This window comes from Haemaphysalis longicornis, unplaced genomic scaffold (assembly GCF_048455015.1).
Source record: "Haemaphysalis longicornis isolate Haplotype H1 unplaced genomic scaffold, Haemaphysalis longicornis Haplotype H1 scaffold_7, whole genome shotgun sequence".
NCBI classification, from domain to species: domain Eukaryota; kingdom Metazoa; phylum Arthropoda; class Arachnida; order Ixodida; family Ixodidae; genus Haemaphysalis; species Haemaphysalis longicornis.
The window spans coordinates 167,034,712-167,055,152 of NW_027526422.1; the positions used below are offsets into that span (position 1 = coordinate 167,034,712).

General features: G+C 45.6%; 1 protein-coding gene across 1 annotated transcript in view; it reads right to left on the reverse strand.

Moving 5' to 3' along the window:
• Slga (proline dehydrogenase slgA) overlaps nt 1–20,441 on the reverse strand; it is a 245,486-nt gene that overhangs the window by 23,404 nt on the left and 201,641 nt on the right. The window contains exons 2-6 of the mRNA XM_077679272.1: nt 12,688–12,896; nt 10,289–10,335; nt 6,738–6,884; nt 2,506–2,570; nt 1,662–1,843 (exon numbers count right to left, since the gene is read on the reverse strand). Coding sequence (XP_077535398.1) covers nt 1,662–1,843; nt 2,506–2,570; nt 6,738–6,884; nt 10,289–10,335; nt 12,688–12,896 — 650 coding nt within the window. The remainder of the gene's footprint in view (nt 1–1,661; nt 1,844–2,505; nt 2,571–6,737; nt 6,885–10,288; nt 10,336–12,687; nt 12,897–20,441) is intronic.

Consider the following 20,441-nt stretch of genomic DNA (forward strand, 5'->3'; position numbering starts at 1 on the left):
CGCCAAAAAATACCGCAGTACCTTTAACCTAAATTCTATGCCACCTCAATGTCAAGTGCTAAAAAGCTTGGCTGTTCATCCGAATTTGCATGACCGAAATGGTCACTTATTTTATTTACTGCATCACTCCTCTTCTCCTTTCATTCCCAAGTTTTTGTTCCTCCCTCTTGATGCTTCCATTTGTATAGACTGATAAGCCGTATCCTATGGCAAGCAACTGTGTTTAACTCTTTTGTTACCACACCTATTCAAATCGATCACTGGTGATTGATGCTTTTTATACTGCCGATTTCAACATGTTGCAGTACTTTCTAGTGTACCAAATGTGCCCCAGTGGTTGGTCTAGGCACTGCACTTTTAGAATCAGTTTAAATTTTCCTGCTCTGTCAACATTAAGATTTTTGACAGTGTTTTTTGCAAGCTGAGGTGCATGTGTCTTTGCAAAAGGGGGCGTGGCTGCTGCGCTTGAGAAAAAAGCATGCCGCTCGTGGTTATGCTGCATTACCATCAGATTTTCTTGATTAAAAGGCCCCCAGCAATTCAATTACCAAATTATGTTGTCAGCTTTGTAATGTGACAGCAATGAAAGGTGATAATTACCTCAACATGACACATGACACATGACACGACACCTCAACATGACAGGTGATAATTACTAGTAAGCTTTGGTTCGGAGGAACTGTAGCTTTAATCTGCCAGAGCTTATTTCAGCTTGTCCGGAAGCAAACGATGCTTTATTCCCTGCGAAAGAAATTAATCAATTCAAGCTAAAATTTTGATTCCCACGCCAAAACGTGTGTTTGAATAACATTGAAGAACAGGTCTTTCAGCTAAATTTGGTATGGAGCCGACATTTGCTTACTGTTAGTCAACCTAGATGGTGCCACCACATCGCGGCAAGCTGTTTTCTGCATTTGGTTTGTTTGTGACCGTACTTAAACCTGGCCTGTTTTTGTTCATGGAGAAAATAATTGTTTCGTGAAACATGGTGCTCGTGAAGCATGCTGAAACACACGTGAAACGTGTGTCCACTGTTTCCGCTGCGGTGGCTCAGTGGCTAAGGCGTTGCGCTGCTGAGCCCGAGGACGCGGGTTCGATTCCAGGCCGCGGCGGCCGCTTTTCTGATGGAGGCGAAAGGCAAAAACGCCCATGTCTACGAGATTTCCGTGCGCGTTAAAGATCCCCAGGTGGTCAAAATGAATCCGTAGCTCTCCACTATGGCGCACCTCATTGCTTGTGCTGCGTCGGCACGTTAAACCATACAATCAACCAACTTCCACTGTTTGTCCAACCATTCTTCCTGCTTTCAAAAGAATGTGCCCTAAATTTAAGCACAAATACCTCGTTTGGCAAGCTTATAAGCTCTGCCTAATTTGCGTTTGCTTTTTCCGGCCTCCGCCAATCGCAGAGCTGGCTGGTATGACATCATAGGTTCCGTTTCGGGGAAATGAGCTAGTAAGTTGCATGGCCATTCCCTTTTTCCCTAATTATATAGCTTATCTGAGCGAAGTTTGCGTTAACAGTGGTGTCAGTGTGATTCTAATGAGGCAATCTTTTGAATGAACAAAACTTGCATTTTGTCTTCACGGCCCTTTAAGTACTCCACACAAGCAAGCAACGTTATGCAGAGAGAGAGAGAGAGAGAGACTGAGTGTGGGCACCCCTTGCGGTCGTAGTCCATGCGTTCGAGCCACCGGCGGAAGGTCTCGCGGTCGGCGGGCGAGACGTCCACCTTCTTGGCGATGACCGAGGGGTCGACCGAGGCGAGCGCCATGGCTTGGTTGGCCCCGGTCACCTCCTGGAAGAACTTGCGCGTGTGCACCACCACCTCACTCAGCTGCATCTGCACGGGAGGAGGACGGAGAGACTGTCAACCGCTGATGCCTGCCAGTCGGGGTGCTGAGTTGAGGCGAGTGACTATACAGCACACACCATACATTACACAGGTAGGGCCAACCGGGCATGAGCAGTGTGTTTTATTTTAAAAGGGCCCTGAAACACTTCTCCAAGGCCACAGTTAACTGTGACCTTGGAGAAGTGTTTCAGGGCCCCTTGATATGTGTTTAATGCTTGGCAGTACACTAGCCACGTGTGAATCCTGTGCGTCTCTCGTATACAATTTTCGAGCCATTTTGGAGGAAATAGGTACTATACTCTTTCCGAGTGTGGCTGCCCTGTGGCACTGCAAAACACCACGCTCGCAATATTCTGTAGTTCCAAAATGCCGGGAGTATTTTACCTAAGGCGACAGCACAGCTTCCCCTTTGAGTGAAGCTGCACCCTACACGCCGTGTTACTCAATACGCGCTTTGTTGGTCCAAGTATTCAGCCTGTCTGGTGTACTGAGGCAAAGAAATCTTATGAGAGCATCCAAGACTTTCTTTTGAAGAGCACGAGAAGGTAAATGTCCAACTTTTCAAACTCACTGACAACAATTAATACACAATTAAAGGGGGACAAGCAATGGCCCATGTGATAGCGCACAGGTCTTCCGAATGCACTTACCAAGAGCTGCGGTCGGCCCAGGGCTGTCAGCTTGATGGCTGCCAAACCCGTACCTTCGGTCGCACCTGAGGACAAAGTAGACAAATAAGGAGAATGCACACAGAGAACACCGTAACACTAAAAGATACATAGATACGGGGCAGTGTCAGTAAAGGACCACTGAACCATTCCGTCATAAAATATTTACACGCAAACAAAACACATCTTGCTTCTGCTTCAAATACCCATAGATGGCATCGTACTAGACATGAAGGCAAAGTCCACCACCGTGATTTTTAATAACATTTTTCCACAAATGATTCTCTCTCCTCAACATGTTGATCACCAGTGGCTGAAAGCAAAGTGTGACCAACTGCAATGCACATTAAGTGTTCACTTAAACACTTAAGCACTAATAGCTTAAGCACTTAAACACTTAATCATTCGCTTTGGAGGCTCAAATTAATGCCACCATGTGACATTATCAAATCTAATTCACCATGAGTTGCTAGTCAATACTGACTGAGGAGAAGATTTCGCGGCACTTCATAGCAAGAATTCAATACCTAATCACGGGGACATTTCATATACAGAAGGGTCAGCTGATGAGCTGTTACTACACTGTACTTTGAAGGAATATAGCGCAAATAACTGAACAAAAGCAAGGGATACAACGCAACACAGGCGCTGTGGTGTGTGATTATCTTGCTTTTTCCTCTTTGTTTATGCTGTTTTCCTTTGAAATTTTTGTATAATGTTAGGAAGAGTTTGTTTTTCAAGCTGGAGCTGAATATAAGCAGGTCATCACTGGGCTTTCTAGTGAAAATAGATGTGACCCCAGTGAGTTATGCAATGTTATGCAAAGACAGAATGTTATGCAATTAGAATACACCTGCCAATGTGTGTTGTTAGAATACACCTGCCAATGTGTGTTGTGAAAAGGCACTCTGGTTACTGGCTACTGTAAACCACTTGGTGGGCACGATGGTGCTTTTGCATTCAGCCTCAGTGGAAATACAGCTGTTGGCCCACTGTATACCAGTCACGTGACCCTGGTCAAAGCGGTGAACAGAACATCCCCTTCTGCAGTACACTGGCACTGGTTTTTGAACGGAAGTTTTGCTGCTATCTTAGAAAGTTGTTCAGCATAAAATGCGCTGAACAGCACCAAACCTGTTTTCGCATTTTTTTTAAATGCGTAGGCACTTTAACCACAAGTTTGAAAAAATAAAACACACACTTGAGTACATTCATACTTCACTATACTGAACAGTGAAAATACTGCAAATTATGTAAGTGAAAGCTTGATATACATGTAAAATTGCATTTTGAACTACTCACAACGTAAAGCAAATACGTAATCACTACAATAAATACTTATCCGAGGCTGAAAAACCAGAGCAAATTGTTACTGAAGTGCTTGCAGGCAAATGAATATGCACTTCAGTCATTAACGCGACCAATTCGTTCCCTCACTCCAAAAAATTGCAGCACTTCAGCCTGCTTCAGGGCAAGGCCATTATTGCCAGTACATTCTCCACCCCAAGAGTTACGGCAAATTCTTCCGCTTTTGCAGGACCATAAAACTCCACACGGCTACATCCCTAGCTCTTGAGTCCATAACTTACTTGTGTAATGCTTTTTTTTTCTTGTTTTCAAGTATCACTGCCCAAACACGGTGCTTGCTGTATTGCTGGCTCTGTGCTGTCTTGGCCTTCGCATCACCTTTCGTTTTCAGTAATGTGCCCAATGTTTACCTGGGTACGCCGCGTGCATCAGAAATGCTACATTTCTCTCATTTTTCAATCTGACAAATAATGTAGGCTGTCATCGCAAGCATCAGTGATGTACGTTTCTGTGTGTCTGTTGCCACTGCCATCCCACATGTCACACAGCTGACACAAGCACATTAAGTTGGCAAGATCAAGACTACATTGGCTACGAGTGGCTAATGCAGCAGCACAAGCTGTCAGTCGAACCAAGACCACCGGTGGTATACGCTGAGTCAAAATGGTACTCATGTCACCATAAACATGCACTTGTAAGCGTTGCAAAGACTTTCTGCACCACCGCTGTCTGCTGTGCATTGGAGGAAGGTTGCTGCCTGTATCGTGAGTGGGCTCCATTGTGAGGCTATAAAGTTCAATACAGTGTGTACATTCAGACGTTTTCCACCGGACCAGGAAAACAAAACGTAACAACCAGGGAAACGCAGCAGTGAGGAAACCTTTGAAAATGAACGAAAACAGTGTAGCTTTGACTTGCAACCATGTATTTCTGTATCTTTGGCTTCCAAACCTTAAAAAACTTGAGAACGTAGGATTGCCGCTTTTTGCGATCGCGGGAAAACGCCAAGCGAGGCAATGCAAGGTCCCTAATGATGTCGACTCTCTTCCGCGCTGGCTGATTGTCTACTGCGTTCAGTACGTCGTGCTTTTCCTCAAGGGAAATCGCCTCCAGTTTTCGGGACGCCATCGAGTCCCAACAAAGTTCGCGGTTGCAAGTTCAACGATGTTCTCAAAGCTTGAAGCACACAATGATGACGAGAGCGCGTGCTATTCTTGCAGTGGTACTTTTATGGCAAACACGCACTTCCGGTATTCCGAAGTAAAACTTCCGTTGTAAGCGCAGTGATGAGCGGAACGTTCTTGGCTCTCATATCTTCAAACCCTATAAACATGGTTCCTTTGGACTTCTCGTGCGGGGTGGTCCTGCGGTACTTCTTCTTTGACGCCATCATTCATGCCGCTTCAGCAGCATGAATGATGGCGTCCTTCCCCTTTAAGATTGGGGAAAGCGTGCTGGCCAGGACACTGTGGTCTGTGGCCATGAGACTGCCGAGTTTATCTCGCAGAGCTCCGTAAAAACAAAACTAGATGCCCTGTTTCGTTTTTTTTTCAGCGGGGCGCAATAACATTCACGGCATTCTGAAGAAACACATTCGAAATTGCTTCTTTTTAAATGTGTCTGTTTCTCGAAATACTTCATTAAATCGAAAATAGCGCTCAATCTGTGTTTCGGTTGAGTTAACAAAAGCTTTGAGCAGTATAAGCACCTGTAAGGCAATTGAAATTTGTTCGTTAGATCAAGAAATTCATAACCTCAGGTTTTGTTAGATCGAGTTTCGACTGCATAAGTTACAAATACAAGCAAGTGATGCGAAAATTGGGCAGCAGCTCAGTATGGGTCATAATTCGGTGCATTTGTGTTCAATGCGTAACGGGCTTTGACTGTACTAGGGGCATAACCCCGCCCCATGGGCTTCAAAGTTAGCTACTAGACAAGTCCAGCAGGAACGGTCCATTTGCCAAGCACTCTGAGAAATCGGGGTATAGAGTGCTGGCGACCGCCTCTTTATTTTCTAAAGAGTAAACGCATTGCATACCAAGCTGCATAGTCATTCTGCTAAGTTCATGCCCACCTCAGCACACACAAACAATTTTAAGTATACTTTTTTTCCTTGCACTATAACCTCCGGCTGAAATGTTTTTGTCCAATAATATGCTGGAATGTCTCGATAAAATGTTCGACGCGTGTTTCTTTAATTCTTTTATTCTTTCAGCACATGTTTCAAAATAACTTTGCATTGCCTCGTTTCCCTGTTTGTGCCTGCAGAAATTGTATTAATGGCATAACTTCAAGGAGGTCAAGGTGACTAAAAGAAGATTAGAATGCTGGTGGACGAAAAGCAGGGAGGGTAATATAATGCCTATGACAGCTACCACCTGCAACAGAACAAAAAGTATTTTGTGCCTGCCCTCAGAGCAGCGCTAGTATATAAAACATAGCTATATTAGTTAGGTGACAGGTGATAGGTGTAACATTATGATAGGTGCAACATTAAGATAGATAGATAGATAGATGTAACATTAAGGGACAAGAAGAGAGCAGAGTGGGTCAGGGAACAAACGCGTGTTAAGGACATATTTAAGAAGAAGAAATGGGCGTGGGCAGGGCATGTAATGCGAAGGCAAGATAACCGTTGGTGATAGAGGGTAACAGAGTGGATCCCTAGAGCGTGGCAGGGGGCGGCAGAAGGTTAGATGGGCAGATGAGATCAAGAAGTTTGCGGGGATAAATTGGTCGCAGTTAGCGCAGGACCGGGGTAGTTGGAGATTAATGGGAGAGGCCTTTGCCCTGCAGTGGACGTAGATGGGCTGGTGATTTGATGATGATAATATTAGTTTTTCTTGGTAAGATGACTTGGTAAGATACCACTGCCAATCAATCAATAAATCAATCAATCGACCCACCGGCGACCGCGTCGATGCACTGCAGGAAGATGTCCATGTTCTTCTCGCACTGGGCCTCGTTGAGGTAGAAGTAGGTGCGCGCCATGACGTGGGGGTGCCGCCGGTCGGCAAACTGCTCGCTCGGCTGGAACTGCTTCAGGTGGCCGCCTGCGCGTCAGACGAACGTGCACACGCATCACTACAAAAGGTTTTACTGAACTGTACTGCACACTCACGCGTCTTGCCAAAGAAAGTCTGACAAGTGCTCTTCTTCCCTAGAAAGAAGAATTAACAGAAAGAAGAAAGAATAGCTAGAAAGAAGACTGGGAAAGAAGAATTGATACGTAATTCGCTTCACACGTGCCAAAGTGTGCCAATTCGCTTCATACGTGACACCTTTTCTAAAAGGGTGGTTTGCAGTCCCTGGCTGGTTGGAATGAGCCTAGTGCCTATACGAGTTGCAAAAGCCAGTTAAACGTGACTGTTTTGGAAGTGTTCACTGCTGTGAGCACAACAGAACGACAGTAATGAAGTAGAATGAGAGCATTCCCTATTTTTAAGAAGGAATGTGAATGCTTTAGTTACCTAGGTGTCGACTGCCTCAACTAAGGCTGAGGTGGCTTCCTTAGACAAGGCATAAGAGTGGTCGTTTCGATCAATTTGCCAAAATTGTTCTGGTCTTGCATCTTGCAATTTTTTGGATGCTCTGCTTTATAACCCCTGCATCAGAGGTATCTTCTTCATAAATGTGTTGCTTATTCCAACAAAAAGCAAGGCCAACGACAGTGTTTGCCCTGTTTGTACTACACTTACGCCATTTGTTGTTTTATCACAGGATCACTACCTCATTACAATGAATAGGCCCAACAGTTGCTGTGGGCAACTCGCGAAGCAGAGGCATAGACAGCCAGTCACAAAAAAAAAAATACTCAATGACTCAAAGCACCAGTCCCAACTATCTCGTGTTTTTTTTTGTATTCTTTGGAGTAGTATTCTTTGGACATGTACATAACTTTTGTGCTCAGAATACCAATACAGTTGAACCTCGTTATAAGAGACACTGATGTAAGAGACAAATGGGTATAAGAGACACTATTCACCCACATGGTTGACTGCCCTATCTTTCCCATTAAATCAACCTCTTTTATAACAGACATCGGATGTAGAAGATTGGTTATAAGGGACAAGTCATCCTTGAAGTTTAATACATTTTAACGTCAGATGCAGTGCCACCAGTCCCTAATTGCAGTTGCTTCCATTGTGGAAACACAGGGGGACAACAGACACCTGCAGTCGCTATTTATTATAACTTCAGCAAACCCACAGTGGTTCAGTCAGCTATAAAATGACAATGAGAAGCCCTGCCAGTGGAAATGCAACTGACAGAAGTGGTTGAAGCTTACTGCCATCCATTGAATGGAGCACGATAGCACATGCGGGCTCTCCCACTCGCGTAGCTCCAAATCAAGAAGCACTGCAGATGTTGAGTCCTGCAAGTGTAATGAATAGCCTGAGCACACAGCGGAAGAAGCTGTGCGCTCTGGCTATTCATTAGGCTTGTGAACTCAACATCTACGATTCATCTTCCACAAACAAGGAAAGGAAAAAAAGCTTGTGGAATCGGTTGTAAAAAACAGTGTAAATACAGTCGTGAAGCAAAGTTTCATAAATTCTTGAGCCAAACATACATTAGAATGAATCTTTTGCAACATGCTGTAGCGTTCCTTTGAGCTTATTTTAGTCATACGGTGCCCACATTGAACTTTTGTCTGATTAGTAAGTGAAAACATGGTTCCTTGCTTATAAGAGACATCTCGTATAAGAGACAGAAACTGCTCCCCGGCACGTGTCTCTTATAAAGGGGTTCAACTGTAAGTGTTTTTTTTTATTTCATCATGCAGCTACCGCTGTGCCGATGTACGCTACAGAACTGCAGCCCAGCGCTTTCAGTCTGCTTCCGCACCTGCCCCGTTTGAAGTGCGGGAAAACCTGCAAGTTCACCTTGAATTGAATGGCACCAATTTCGAGTGGCCAGTCGAAACAAACGACAGAGTGCAGCACTGCTCAACTTTAGCTGGTTAACGTGGCGCAGGTGAATTGAACAGACCCAGTATCAGTCGTGAAACGATACAGCATTCCTTCCCTGCGTGGTTCGCCCCAATACCTGGTCTGCGTTCACACCTGGAAGCATTACTTCCCAAATGGAAGTACATAGCAGCCACCAGGTTGGTACAGGAATTAGTTTTGACAGATGAAAAAGTGCACCGGGCAAGCTTTTGTCGCTAATTTACCTGCATGCAAGTCTTTATCACGGCACTTCAAGGAACACCTAGGCCACTTCTTCGGATGTGCTAAAACATGACTTTTGGCACCACTAACGTCCTGCTTCACTTACACAAAATGCCACCACAATTCTCCTGGATAAGCAATCAGTGCGGGGCAAAATAAACCAAACGATGAGACCCAATGTGTATACCACTCGGCTAATTTCAGAGCGGATGCTCTACTATGCGAGATCTTTCAAGTTCAGTCATTGTATCGCATTTGGTCTTCAGCTGCCGGCGTGCAAGCTCCACCTTTCTTATCGCTTCTCTCACTCAGAGGAGCCTTGCTGCCATGGTACCGTGTGACTAGGCGAGGGTGAAACGGCTGCTTTGCTTGCTCTTGATCGCTTAAGGCCGTCTGTGCGTCCGCTTCAGTGCAAACGAACGACGTCACTAGACGAGGGTTTAACCACTGTTTGCCGGTGCTTGGTCCCTCAGTCTTGCCACCGATGGCACGCCAGCTGGGCTGTCTGAGTAGATATATCTAGACGGCATCTAGATAATCTAGACGACATCTAGACGGCATATATCTAGACATATACTCATATAGTCCATAAATATATCTAGACGGCAGGGTGTGAAATCTCAAGCAAAGGCCAAGGCTCACAAAACACTGTGCGCGTGTACCTTCTGCTTTTGCTCGTGATAACTAGCTTTAGCAGGGCTGAACCTAAGCCTTTTTTTTGTTTTTGTTTGCTAAGAGATTACACAGTGCAAGCTCAACACTTGGCACACTGCATGATGTCACGTACAGTGCAACTGTTTTTCAAAAAAAAAAAAACAGCGTGATGCTCTCCTTGCCATCTAATAATGCTGTTGCCAAAAAAAATGCCATGGCAGTGCCTACAGTGCCCGCTGTGCTAGTGCCATCGCCTTTGCTAGCCATCGCTCCAGTTCCGTTTTGGGGAATTGCTTACTGCAAAGCACTACCAGGGTCAGGACTCCTGCATGAATATTTCACTCTAAGCAAAATTGTGAAAAGGGGGAGGGATAGAGTGCACATACTAAACTTTTCTTGTCAGACATCCGCTCCTGCAACATGAAAGCAGTAATCGCGCTAGGCTCATCAGAGCCATAACAGATTTGTACTACTCCGTATGAATGCACTTCTTGACAACTCAAGATCAAGTTAAGTGGGCAAGCACAAGTTACACAGTGACGACACACACTTACTTCTGCGTCAGACTGCCCTCCAGAAGCTAAAGCCAAGCCAAAGCCAAAGCCAAAGCCAGGGCCTACGTGGCTCACCTGAGGGTGGGCTCTCTTCCTTGGCTGGAGCCTGGGAACTGCACGCTCTGCACCACAAACACAATACAACCACACTTGAGGGCTCCCTTTAGGGCACGTTTACCCCTCAGCCTGATGCCCTTAACATACCGTATTTTCGGGCGCATAACCCGCCCCTGCCTATAACCCGCACCCCCACTTTCAGTACAGAAATCTAAAGATAAATATCTTTGTCTATTACCCGCACATTTTATACAGCAAAAGGCTGGACCAAAGCTACTAAACCAACATGGCACATTTGTTGACAATAAGAAACAACTTGCATATATTTTTAATGTCGAATACATTTTCTGCACGGCCTGAGCAACAATCACTCATTGTCATTGCCCTCGCTAGAGGTGTCGCTTGGTTCGCAGTCGTCCCTGTCATACCAAATTCCATCCACGCTGTTTGTAACGAAGCATTCCTTAAACCTCTTGCGAACCATCTAACCTGGAATCGCCTTCTATGCCTTGACGATACACTTACAAAGCAGCGCAACATCATGCCTATGGACGCGGTCTGTCAGCATTAATTTGTTGAGACCTTCATCCATCTATTTAGTGTAAAGACACTTGATGTGTGCTTTGAATGGTCCATTCAATGAAACATCAAGAGGCATCGCCACCTACCATTCCTGTATGAGTGCAGAATACAATTATTATACAGCAAAAAGGGTACAAGTTAGAAACAGTTTACATTAAATTAAGCATCTAAGACCAGTGTGGTGTCGAAAGCCAGTGCCTCATTTTAAACAAAATTCAACTCGTACCTGCCATCATCACAATATGAAGTGGTGTTTTGCATCGTGCTTTTCAGTATTGGCACTTGCACTCGCCTCTTGAAAGGCGCTTTTCCTTGGCGGAAAACTCTAGCTGACTTGCCCAATATTTTTCCTCGGGTTGTTAACTTTTGTTCAGCCGTGTGTGAAAAATGAGCACTATAAGTGGGATAAGAGCGGCTTAGTTGCTATTGCTGCTGTAGGGGCCTGACGGCACAACGTGCATTGCTGCCATGAAGCTGAACCGAAGGATATACCTCGCATAAGATATGCACCTCTACTTAACGCTTGAAATGTTTGCGTTTTCGGTGCGGGTTATATGTGTGAAAATACGGTATGCTCTTGAATGTCCGAAGCATCAAGGGGATTACACTGCTGCTGATGCTTTTTCTGCTGATGTGTATTTCATCTCCGAAATAACTCAGGCGAAAAAAAAAACCATTGGGGGGCCCAATTGGACCTGTCGAAAACACAATCGGACCAAATAGGAACCATTTGCATTTTCAAATGGTTCCAATTGAACCAATTGTGTTTTTGGCAGGTCCAAATGGCCCTCCAATGCATGGTTTTTTTTTCGCCTGGAAAGCACCAAAATCAATGTCCTGGTTCTCACTCCACTCATAACACCAGGGAGAAGCTTGAGGTATCACACACTACTGTAAGTGGCAGGGTGTTTTCCGATTCCCTGGTGCACCCCAAGTCCTCTTGAACTGACCAGAGCTATTCTCAAGGACCGTGGGAGATTATTAAGAGTAAACAAGATGGTGTCAATGCTATCTTGATCTTTTTATTTGATAAAAAGCCCTGCTTCTCGGACACCTTGTAGCCAGGTGCTTTCAGTGACTTGCGTTACAAACTACATTACGCACATGCTGTGCCTTTTCTTCCAGTTGCTGCTCTGGGCTCACTGATATTTATGTCTCAATGTCAACACAAGCGACAAATCTCATTTCTAGAGAAGTCTGAATGCGCAAACCGGTGAATTTTTTGGCAACAGAATTCAATTTACATTGCACTTTTACCATAGAAAGATTATATATTTCTAAATTATCTGAAATTACAAATAAAAGATTCCAAGTTGACTCTGCCACAGGTTTTTAAAATTCCCAGTGTATTTCAGTAAGAAAAAACTAGCCCAAGATACACAGCAATATAATGAGGCTTTTTTGAAAATGCACCTGGGTACCGGGTGCTAAGTACTTCTGTTTGCACCTCTAGAAATATGCCATTTCACGAAACACGTGCATTTTTGGTTGCGAGTACAGAAGGAAGAAAAATGTCTGCAAATTAGCTAGCATTAAGCAGTTTCTGCTCCCCCCACCCATGGAACTGTATGAGATGAACCACATGATGCCAATCTGTTCAGCGTGCCCAAGGATTGTCTCCTGACACCCCTCCTGTTTGTTTAAACTATCATGGACCATCACTTGCTCGCACTCCAACCAAGAAAGTTTACCTGCGCACACTTGGAGGCTACAGAGCAGCAGACAAAACCACCACGGAGAATCCATTGGAAAGTGTAGTCCAGTATAAAGGATCCTACCAGCATCCCCTCCCCACAAGGAAAGCGGGTGAAGAGAGAGAGAGAGAGGGGCCTTACGCCATCTCGGCCTCCTTGGCCTCCTGCTCGGAGAGGTCCTCCTCGGCGCTGTAGTCGAGGATGGACTTGACCCCGAAGGAGCGCAGCCGCTCGAGCAGGGGCTGGACGGACGCGGCTGACTCCCCGCCGACGAAGTGGCCGTAGAACGTGTGCCGCATCAGGGCCCGGAACAGCCGCTTGCCCAGGATCCGCTGGCCCAGCCGCATCAGCTGCGAGGGCGAGAAGAGGGGAGGGGAAACAGGAGTTTAGTCTCTCGTCACTCCAGACACGCCTTGGTCGTAACAAAACTTGGCATCGCACTACAAAAAAAAAAAAAATTCATTTTTTTTTACTTGGGTTGATTTTTTCAATGCTTCTACTATTAGCAAACGTGAAAAGGGGTAAAATTCCAAATAACCTTTCACTTGAACGTAATCGAAATGGTTGGCCCAAGTTAATGTCATTTCTAACAAGGCAAAGTGAAAAGCAAAAAAAAAAAATTAGGGGGTCACCTAAGCACTCCTTATGAGTCATCGTTCGTGCCCCATTGCTGAACATGGCCTCCTATTATCATCATCATTTCCCCTTTGCATCTGTTTATTTTTCCACGTACACCCACTTTCCCTTTATTTCACTTTGCCCATTGCTTTATAGCCCCAGTGTGGGTTGCCACCTGCCCGGTTTTGGACCGGCCCTACCGGTTTTTTAAACAGCGGGCCGGTCCATACTTAAAACCGGCCGTCGTTTGGCCGGTTTTTTGGCCCTTGTGCCGTGATGATGTCCGTTTTGGCGTCTTATAAGCGTCAATTCAGTAACTAAGACGATAAATATGTGTCGACAAGCTGCGGAAAGACGCGCGAGCGGAGAAAATACGCGGGCGAGCGCGCTGCCTAAGATGGAGGGGGACCTAAGGGAGGAACAAAAGAACGAAATGCTGCCGCCGCGGTCCGCAATTGCGGTTACTTTTCAGTGAAGCACATACAGAGAAATAACCACTCTAAATCACTTTCAGTACAAACGTTATGTTGATTTCTCTCTCAGAAAACGCCAATATAAATGGCACTGCATGTCAAAAACATGTTTCTTTTTAAACACAAATTAAACATTCTATATACCAAGCCCCTTCTCCCCCGGAAGGGCGGTTTTTTTTCGGGCAAAGGTGACAACCCTATGTGTGAACAGTGATTTCTCGCTTTCAAAGGGAATGCAAAGTAACTGATTTTTTTTAATAGTCGCGAATCAAGCAAATATTCTGGAATCGAAGCAAATGTTGGGCCTTTTCTAATTAAAAAAATCTGAAATTTACAATTTCTGACGCATGCTTAAAGAAGCCATGAAGAGAAAATACAACTTCGTTTAATTGGAAAGAACTAGGATTCAGTATCTCACTCAGCTCCATTACAGCACAAAAGATGTTTTTTAACAAAAAAAAAGCAAGAAGTCTTTAAAAACTTTCAAATTTTGCGCCACAGTGACGTGTTATGAGCAAGAGTGACGTCATACGGGCCAACAATAAAACATAATTTTCAGTGCGTTAACTGCACGTTAGCATTCAAGTGATGCCGTCTAATGGAACCAGAGGCCCCATTACAGACGTCCAGTCATCTGTCGTCCGCGACAGGTCAGTTAGGCGGCCGCCAATCGCACAAAAAAGGTTCCGTGACGTCAATGAAAAGTAGCGGGAAATTGGCTAGGGGGTCGCGACTGCTTCACACGTTTTCTTTAATATCTCTGTTATTTGTTCGAAGATTGCGATGATATTGGTATCATTGTTATCGGGACTAAGCAGTCTTTCTAATAAACCCAACTTTGAATAAAAGGTTTTCAAAACATTTCATGTGGCATAAAACAAGCACAGAGAAGCCATCCTTCCGCTTTTATCCTTGCTGTTATATTAGGTGTTACGTGGGGGTAGCTTTCACCTCTTTTGGTTTGGTGACTCCTACCAGAAATGCTTTAGTGCACTAGTGCAATAATGCTACTAGAAATATATAGTTTGATAAAATGCATGATTAGCACAATCCACTTATTAAGAAGACATGTAAAAGGCAGTTTCATGGGCCTTCATGTCAGCTCCAAAAAAAAAAAAAGAAGAATCCCAGCATGTGGGGCAATGCAAACCATAAACAATTAGCCTGATTCATAAACCATCCTCTGCATGCCTTCATGGTGTGATTAATTAGCGCAGTGGAAATTAACCCCGCTTTGCACTTGCCTTACCTTAATTAACAAGTACTCAGAACTCATAAATTTTCCTTTAGAAAACATTGGCTCCAATCCACGCTTTGAAGGTGATTGGAAAGCAAAGCTTTAAACGACACCGACAACAATTGCCCATGCGACGTCACCTACTTGAATTCACACATGTGGCTCTACAAAGAGTTAAACCAGAGATTCTGCCACCCGTTACCTGGAATTTGCGGGGGCGGTGTCCCGAACGCAGTAGCACCGGCAACAGCCGGGCTAGAGCGGCGGACGCCGCCACTGTAGCCCGGCCGTGCATCGGGAGAAAGAAAATGGAGAGAAGCGTCTTTCGAAGTGTGAGACAGTGGAACCTAGCCATCCTGGGGCGGTATTCTCGCAACTGTCCCTTTTAAAAACGTCCCTTTTGCGCCCCTTCCTCGTGACGTACTTCCGGTTAATCAATAAGCGTTGGCAGTAGGTTTGCCACGCTTGCGTTATGTCACTTCCGGTTGTTTCCTTTTACCCAATGAGGGCTTGCCAAAAGGGACACTTTTGAAAGGGACGCAAAAGGGACAAAACTCGAGAATACCGCCCCTGATGTGCTAGCTTGGGGCTACACCACAGCGCGACACAAGCGCAGAAAGTGAAACAATTCGGCATGTGAGGTTAGTGATACCCATTATGCCGATTTAAACTAGTATAGTTTAGTAAGTTTGAGAATTGCGAAAAGCTGAGGGAACTTTTAGAATCCCTATTTATTAGAACCGGTTGCTCCTTTCTCCTTTTGTAATACCTCTTAAAACACAACCGAATTGGTATTCACCAATTTAGAAAACGGAGTCCCATTCGTGGCAAGCAGTGCACAAAAGGTAGCGTTTCTCTAGCGCCGTCTGTATGTGGTATCTACATTTTGTTCCCCCCCCCCCTTCCTTCAAACCAATCCTTAACATATTTTCGCCGTAAGACAACTTAATTTCGTTGGGTCGGGGTTACCCAAGAGGTGCTGTCGAACAAGTTAATCAAGCAGTGCGTAGGAAGCGCGCAATGGACACGAAGCTGCGCCAAAACAGGCCCAAAACAACCGTCGCTAAAGCAGACGACAAAGCCGTACCGTCGACTCACCCGCCAGCGAGCAGGCACATCTGCGCGGGGAACGCTGGTTAAACTCGACGCACCATCTAAGGTGTGCTCTGTGAGTGAAACCCTCCGCCCCGCCCCCCGCCGCCACCTCCGCCGCATTGGGAGTTTATTGTCGTGCCCGCCGCGAAAGAACCGCTGGCTGGTAGAGGTAGAAAGCTTTGCTTTAAAAGACACTTGCACCCCGCATCTCTTAGCAGGCGGCCACAAGAACATTAAAGATATGGGTTCCGAGAATGGTTTGCCATGCCTATCATCATCATCATCAGCAGCAGCAGCAGCAGCAGCAGCAGCAGCAGCAGCAGAGCCTGGTTGTGTCCACTGCAGGACGAAAGCCTCTCCCAAAGATCTCCAATCACGCCTATCGAGAGCTTGCTGAGTGTCATGCCTATAATAAACAACTTTACCATTTCCTCCTAAATAAACTTGAGAAAAATGCGAAAGCTTTTTCACATCAAAGCTGTGTCAAAAGTGCGTCAAAACCTTCGCTGAAAGTGCGTCCACTCTATCGTCAACCCTTCAAGGACACAAATCCCAAAAGAAGAACGAACCCACGCGACGATTTTTTTGCGCACCAAGTAAATGCATCTGTATATACGAACGATATAAATGTATACCGATACGTACGCTATTGTGCCTCTTCTTCATTATCGATGCGCGTATTGTCTTACCAAAACAATCCCCTTTTCACGGTTTTCAAGTGGCCGTTTTGACACAGTGGAAGGCCGCGGTTTCACGCACACGCAGTGTTACTGTGTCCAGAGATATGATCACACATTTTCAGTCGACCAACCGGGCTACGGGGAAATGCATTAGTGTTTTGACAGGAGGCCATCGGTAAAGATTTCGCTTTAAAAGTAACGAGACCGAAATTGGCGCAAGTGCGTGACGATACAGCCCGGTCAGCTTCGTGAGTGCCGCAGTACACGACGTCCTTTTGTAAAGAAAGCTTTATCGCGGACGCGTGTCTAGGCGTGAATAAGCCACACAAATACGTCGCTTTTCTTATTCCCAATATGGAGAGGGAAGGGAGAAGGGGAACATTACAAGTTGAAAGCAAACACCAATTTGCGCATCATTCGATCAGAAAAACCGGGGAGTCGGGACCACGGGTCGGGACTATGACAGTATATCGAGGCCGGGCCTTATCTGGTCGTTGACTGGGGTACGCGCGAGTGCGAACGCGTTATCCGGAAGCGAAAAGAGAAGCACAGGGGTGGAATTTGCCCCATGCCAAGGAAATACCGCATCCGCGCGATTCTAACGCGCCTCAAGTTGTAACGCGCAGGAAAGTTTACCCAATTAAGAAATTTCGAAAAAAAAGAAAAGTTCGTTTGGTTGGATTGAATTGCATTTTTTTTTAGGCGTTCGTGTACATGGAAATGGTGCTGGCCGCTTTGTAGCCGATTTCGGCTCCGACCCCGATTTTAACGCACCATGGAGGAACACGTACCGAAATGTCAAAATTACTTTTAGCAAAAGAAACAAACAAAACGCTCCCACAAGGCACCTTTCTGTTTTAGCCGCACGACACCGGAGCAGTGCGGAAAAGCCCGTCGTCTGGAGCCGAGGGCGCAAATGCATATTCTCGAACTTCGAAATAGTACGAAACTTTATTCCAAATCTCAAAATAGTGCTATTACATTCGAATCCGAATCGAATACTGCGTCATTCGCTTCGATATTCGACATTTCCGAATATTCGCACACCCATACTCAAGTCCTTTATTAAGGGGCATGACCGCGATTTCAATGTGAACGATTAAGTGCTGCTGCCCCGGTCGCTTTTATTTTCCCTCTTCGGGCCTCCGCTCTTCCTGCCATAATAAGTCGTTCAATCAATTTATTCATTCGAGTGAATTTAATCTTCCGCTTTCTCGATGCTCGAGTACCATCAGCTGGGACAGCCTTGAGGCCTACATCGTTTTCTTAATTTTCATCCTGTTTATGTTGTGCTTCGTTAGCATGAGACGACATCTTTTAATTGCTTCTGCAGCGCCAATTCGCTTTTGTATCGCCTCTTTTCGAATCTGCTGTTCTTGATGCACTGTTCTTTTCTTTTTCATGCACTGTCATAAAAACCAATTTAACATGCATCTTTAATTAAATAATGAGCGCTAGTTAGTACTGATGGTTATGTACTTACACATTTTGCCTCTGATAAGCCTGAACCACAGAAACACTGCAACATTTGATTGATTGTAATATTTAACGCGCCGACGCAACGCAGGCGATGAGGCGCGCCGTAGTGGAGGGCTCCGGATTAATTTTGACCACCTGGGGATCTTTAGCGTGCGCCGAAATCTCGCACACACGGGCGTTTTTGCTTTTCGCCTCCATCAGAAAAGCGGCCGCCGCAGCCGGGAATCGAACCCGCGACCTCGTGCTCAACAGTGCAACGCCTTAGCCACTGAGCCACAGCGGCGGGTAGAAACATATATATATATATATATATATATATATATATATATATATATATATATATATATATATATATATATATATATATAGTCTGGAAACATAAAAACTCACACAAAGCGCGAAAAAATACGGTAAGTAAAGACAGAGGCACACGAGAAAAACATTAAAAATGCAAATAAAAGTTTACTGACGTTTCAGAAGAGGACTCCTCTTCCTGAAACGTCAGTAAACTGCTGTTTATTTTTTTATGTTTGTTTTTCTTGTGTGTTTCGGTCTCTACTTACGGTATACAAATTCATATATATATATATATATATATATATAAATTCGTGCTCATTCTTCCACCTGTTTCTTTCTTATTAAAGCGAAGTTTTAGTGCCCCCAAAGAAATCTTTTTTTCTTTAAGTATGTACCAACTACCTTCGCAACAAGTTTTGTTTGTGTCCTCCCTGATGTCGTTGTGCACCAATACGCCCTGCAGGAAAGCCAACTTTCTCTGACGATGATGATGAATGATCGGGGGTGAAGTGAAAGGGAAAAAACGCTTCCCGTGGCCAGAATCGAACCCGGGTCCATCGCGTTACGAAAACGGCGTCTATACGATTGCTCCATTTCGACATGGTCGAAGCGACCACCAAGCAGCAGGCAACGATCCGCGCCGTACACCCCAAATCCAAATGTTAGGCCTACGGAGTGCACACCCTGGAGTTGCTGTGGGTATTTTACAAAAGTGGAGCGTACCTCCAGAGTAGTACAAACATGAAGTGTGGGATTGGCCAACCCAAGAACCCATCATGAGAAAGCTTCGCGTTCCACCATCGTTGTCGTTAGACGGAGGGGTGCGTGATTTTCGTTTAAGCCTGCGGCGATTTTGTTCTCCATGCAGCGGCCATTTTGCGTGCAGCCTGCGTGCCAAGGGATGCCGGATATTCGAACTGCCGAGTTAGTTTACACTTTCGAATTAAAACGTGTCTTTTGTTTTGTTGCTTGAAGCACCCGACGCTTCCTGCAACGCTTCCGCGTCGTGCCGAAAATCCGCTGCGAGGCAACCTTCGGGGCTTGCCTCGCGGAAAAGCCAACACTTATCATTTGTGCGATTCGAAATTTCATAACTGTTTTCTAAGAAACTATGAAAGAAACTTAGAAAAATAACGCCACTTTTGTAGTAGTAACCTGTTCGCCCCATTTGCGGACATCTTGCATTTCTTTGCATCCGTCCGTCCGTCCGTCCGTCTGTCCGTCTGCCTGTCTGTCTGCCTGTCTGTTTATGCATGCGTGTGTGTGCGTGTGCCTGCGTGTGTACGTCTGTTTGTACGTGTCGCTAGAAACAACTAGAAAAATGACGAGCGAGCCTGCTGTCTGGTGGGTTGCTTGCTTACCCAGTGGGAATTTGTGGGTGATTAAGGAGGTGGAAGAGGCCTCTAGCATGGAGAGGGGAGGACGAACAGTGGGATGGAGAGAGCGAGGGGACAGAGGCCACCGTTGCCCACGTGTGCCTTCAGAACACGTAGAAGTAGAGCCGGCATTCGAAGTGAGAATAAGAGCGGCGCAGTCCATCGACAGATGTCGCGAGAATCTGCGGCGAAGCCACCACCAAAGCCGCCTTCTTTCGCACTTTCGCCATATAGTTCCCCGATTGGCAACGTCAAAGGGTTGTAGTTTCCGGAAATGGGTTCTGTGGTAATGGGGGCGCAGCTCACCGCCTCCTCTTAACCTCCTCTGCCCCTAACGATGCGGCGCTATTGTGCTCAGCGAGGCAACGACACCGCGTGGGCGGGAAGGTCGCGAGGAACGAGCTCTTAACGCGCCGCGTTCGTCACGACGAACGTACAACGACCCGCACACGCACAATCCAAGCATCCTCGGGGCCAAAGATTGATTGCGAACTGGGGCGGCATTTCGGCTAATGAAATGCTGGCACCTGTCTTCCTTTTCCTTTTGTCCGGGGCTTCACCATACACGCGAGCCTACTTTAGGATACCTCTGAAGAATGCCACTGTTTATTTCAGCCCCTTGAATCTGCAATGAAATCGC